This window comes from Nannospalax galili, unplaced genomic scaffold (genome assembly GCF_000622305.1).
Source record: "Nannospalax galili isolate Female #2095 unplaced genomic scaffold, S.galili_v1.0 scaffold215, whole genome shotgun sequence".
In the NCBI taxonomy this organism is placed as follows: domain Eukaryota; kingdom Metazoa; phylum Chordata; class Mammalia; order Rodentia; family Spalacidae; genus Nannospalax; species Nannospalax galili.
In genome coordinates this window covers 3,726,891-3,730,921 of record NW_008338533.1, presented here as the reverse complement: position 1 = coordinate 3,730,921, position 4,031 = coordinate 3,726,891, and the positions used below count along the sequence as shown (strand labels likewise).

The following is a 4,031-nucleotide window of genomic DNA, read 5'->3' as shown; positions in this document are numbered from 1 at the left end:
GGGGCTGGCGGCGCCCGGCCGTTCCCGTCTCCTCCCCCCGCGTGTCCGCGGCCCCCGCGTGTGCGCCGCGCCCCGAGCCTCCGCCGGGGGGGGCGCCCTGCTGACCCGCCCCCCCATGGCCGGCGCTTCCGTTCTGTCCTCCCTGCAGGGGCCGTTCTCGGGTGGGTGGGGGGTTCGCTATGTCTGATGACGATTCGAGGGCCAGCAGCAGCTCCTCCTCGTCCTCGTCGTCCACGCAGCAGCCCGAGAAGGAAGCCAGCACCCCCAGGAAGAAGGACAGCAAAGTCAGCATGAGCAAGAACTCGAAGCTGCTCTCCACCAGCGCCAAGAGGTACCCGGGCCGCGGGCGCATGCCGGGGTTGGGGGGTCAGGGAGGACCTCGGGGGCCGGGCGGTGTCCCCACGGCCGCCCCGGGTCCCGGGATGCCCCTGTGCACGCAGCAGCCTGCGGGCCTGCTGCAGGCTGGCCGAAGTTTGCCGGAATGCTCATCGCTTTGATGAGGGGCTCCCGTCTGCCCCCAGAGGCTTCCTCCCCAGGCTGGCACCCTGCTTGGTGATCAGCAGCACCTTCCCAGGGACTCTGCCACCCTGGGTTCTGACCATCCTACTTCCTCCACCTGTTGCCAGGATGATGTCTTTTCCATAAACTGCTCAAGGAAGAGCTAACTCCCATTAGTGGCCGAGGAGTTGGGGAGGGGATGTTCTCTGGTGCCACTGAGTGAGCCTTTTCTGGCTCAGAGAGTTGAGGCAGATGAAGAAATAAGTGAATTGGTTGTAAAATGGTCACTCCGGGTATTTCAGGAGGGTCTTTTTTCTGTTTAAGAACTTCAGTGTGACAGTTTTTAGGGAGATTTTTTTTTTCTTCCATGCTGTTTGATATCTGTGTGTGTGTGTGTGTGTGTGTGTGTGTGTGTGTGTTGTTGTTTTTAATCACAGCAACAGAAAAGTAGTTTAAGACAGGGTCTGGTTCTCTAGGCCAGGTTAGCCTTGAACTCAAAGCATCACAGTACTGTGATCCTGCCTCAGCCTCCTGAGTGCTGGGATTCCAGGCAAGAGCCACTACACCCAGCTTTGATGTCTTATTATGATGTAAAAATCTTATTTCACCTTTAAAAAAAAACATTGAATTCAAGTGCCTTTTCCTCTTTTTCTTAACATCTCTGAAGTCAGGTGGAACCTCTCATCCTTCAGTAACATCCTCTGAGCCTTGTGATCCTTAAAATAACCCCTAGCAGATACCTGGGCACCCCCAGACATCTTTTCATTGATCTCCCTTCATCCAGAGAGTTGTTGAACTTCTAAGTGACAAGATGACAGTAAGGAACCCAAACAGTGGGCTAGATGGGGTGCTAGTCTTTAAAGCACCGAAGATGGTGTGTATCCAATGACTTCAGGTCTCTGCTGAGTAGAGAGCCTGGAACTCAGACTCTGACAGTACGTTCTGTTTTTCCTCCCTGACCTGGAATTCAGAAACTTTGGGGTTGTGTTAGCGACCTAACCGTAGGCTGATGGAGTGGGTTCAGCTTATTTTAAATCGTGTGCAGGTTTTGACAGAAGTGGCATGCCTTGGTGTGATGCTCATTGGTTTGGTGCTGCTGCAGCCACTGGGGTCCTGACTGGCCCTCTTGATTATCTGCCCTCTTGCCCTGGATGGCCAATCTTTAAGTCTCCTCTCCCCCAACCCTCCTAGCTCTCCATTCTTACCAGGCCTTGGCCTGACCTGACTCACTGCAAGCTGTTAGCTTTAGGTCAGTGGTGTTTTCATATTGTACTAGGCATCCCTGGTGTGCATGAGTGTATTGGGAGAAAATGTATAGGTAAATAAAAAGTAGTTTGCTTTTTGTCAGTGTAGTACAAACAGGATTTTTTCCACCTAGACACAATTCATTTATGCTAAAGAAGTTAAAAACTTATCTGAGAGGCAAATCTGGTGATGCGCTCCTTTAATTCTACTACTTGGGGGGCAGAGGCCGAAGATCTCGGTGAGTTGAAGGACAGCCTGGTCTATATTACCAGTTCCAGGCCAGCCAGGGCTACAAAGTGAGACCCTGTCTCAAAACAGAAAATAAAGATTGTATTTGGTAGCTGAGATGGTCAAGTGCTGGCCTAGTGTTCATGGGTTCAATTGCCAGCTGCATGGGCATGGTAGCATAGGCCTATAATCTCAGCACTCAGGAGGCAGAGGCAAGAGGCTCCTCAGTTTGAGGCCATCCTTGGCTACCTACTTGAGTTCCTGGCTAGTCTGGGCTTCCTTGAGAGCCTTTCTAAAACAAACCAAAATCAAACAAGCAAAAACATCTAGGAAGGAAATGCTAAGGTGTAAGACTGGAAGGCGGGAAGCAGTCAGTGGTCATTTCACCTCAGAGTTCACAGTTGTGTGCTTAATGCGGTGAATTTGGGTTCCTAGGTAGCCTGCAGAAACTGGCTGTTTGTGTTGGTGCTAAGGCTGACATCAAAAAGTAAAAAGTGGACAGCGTAGCTAAGAAAAACATTGGGGGGCGTTGGTATTGGGGGACATTGATATTGGGGGACGTTGGTATTGGGCGACATTGATATTGGGGGATGCTGTAGAGGCTGCTCTGTAGACATTGATTTTGGAAGGGGCATGTGTGCAGGAGATGGCAGGAAAGGGAAGCCTCGATTAATTGGCAGATTAACATGTTCCACTCATTGGAAAGTGTTTTCTAAACCCGGGTACAGGAAAGTACCATGCAGACTGGGAGTGAGCTAAGCTCGATGCCCTCCTGGGACTGGCTCTTGCAGATCTGTGGTTGGAGCTCTGCAAGGTGCTGGTTGAGATGAGGTGGTAAAATGGCATTACACCTAAAAAAGATTTTGCATTACAATTTTGTGTGTGTTTTCCTGTGTATGCTTGGATGCAGGCATGTCACAACACGTGTGGAGGTCAGAGGGCAACTGGCTGGAGTCTGTTCTCTCCCTCTACCATGTGGGTCCTGGGGAATTCAATTTAGGTCTGTAGCACCAGCTGGCCTGGAACTTGGTATGTAGACCAGGCTGGCCTCACAGAGATCTGCCTGCCTCTCCTTCTGGAGTGCTGGGATTAAAGGTATGTGCCACTATGCCCAGCCTGTTAGGCCTTTTTTAAAGTATATATATGAGTGTATTTGACAGCATGTGTATAAGTGTACCTATGTCGTTCAAGGCTGGCAGAGGTCAGAAGAGGGATATCAGATCCCCTGGAACTGGAGTTACAGACGGTTGTTAGCTGCCATGTGGGTGCTGGGATTCAAACACTGGTCCTCTGCAAGAGCAGCCAGTGCTCTAACCACCGAGCCATCTCTCCAGCCCCTTGTGCTTTAAGTTTTAAAGGAGCAGCTACCTACCTTTTCAGAGCTCGGGAGGAGGATATTTTTGCTCTCTGACATAAGTCTTAAAGTACAGTGAAGTCTAAAAGGCACAAGTTAAGAATCAGGAAACCAACTTTCCAAACTTTGAGTGGAACATCCCCAGAGGAGGGAAGCAGCCAGCCAAGATTCGAATGTCTGGGGGCTGAAGTCTGCTGAGGTGGCTAGCAGTGACGTCTGGGGGCCGAGGTGGCTAGTTGTGATGGGGGGCGCTGAGGTGGCTAGTAGTGATGGGGGGCAGTGAGGTGGCTAGCAGTGACGTCTGGGGGCCGAGGTGGCTAGTTGTGATGGGGGGCGCTGAGGTGGCTAGTAGTGATGGGGGGCAGTGAGGTGGCTAGTAGTGATGGGGGGCAGTGAGGTGCCTAGTAGTGATGGGGGGCAGTGAGGGGCCTAGTAGTGATGGGGGGCAGTGAGGTGGCTAGTAGTGATGGGGGGCGCTGAGGTGGCTAGTAGTGAGGGGGCGCTGAGGTGGCTAGCAGTGTCCTGCTGGTGGCTAGCAGTGACGTCTGGGGACAGAAGCCCAGGGCTAGCGGTGGGTCAGCAGTGGACTTCCTCAGTTGAGAGCATCTTGAGGGGCGGGGGTGCCCTTCCAGGAGAGTTTAAGGAACTGCTCTGGCCTCCACCCCTTCTCCGCCTCTAACTGGACAGAGCTGTGGCTGCTGCCCCT

General features: G+C 52.3%; 1 protein-coding gene across 2 annotated transcripts in view; it reads left to right on the top strand.

The window, feature by feature from the left end:
- The first annotated feature begins 103 nt into the window (after nucleotides 1–103).
- The window catches only part of Ube2e1 (ubiquitin conjugating enzyme E2 E1), a 54,755-nt gene continuing 50,827 nt past the window's right edge, over nucleotides 104–4,031 (top strand). The window contains exon 1 of one of the 2 annotated variants that reach the window (XM_029563529.1): nucleotides 104–331. In XM_029563529.1, coding sequence (XP_029419389.1) covers nucleotides 180–331 — 152 coding nt within the window. In that variant the 5' untranslated portion in view covers nucleotides 104–179. The remainder of the gene's footprint in view (nucleotides 332–4,031) is intronic. The other variant, XM_008833154.2, reaches the window with a different exon arrangement.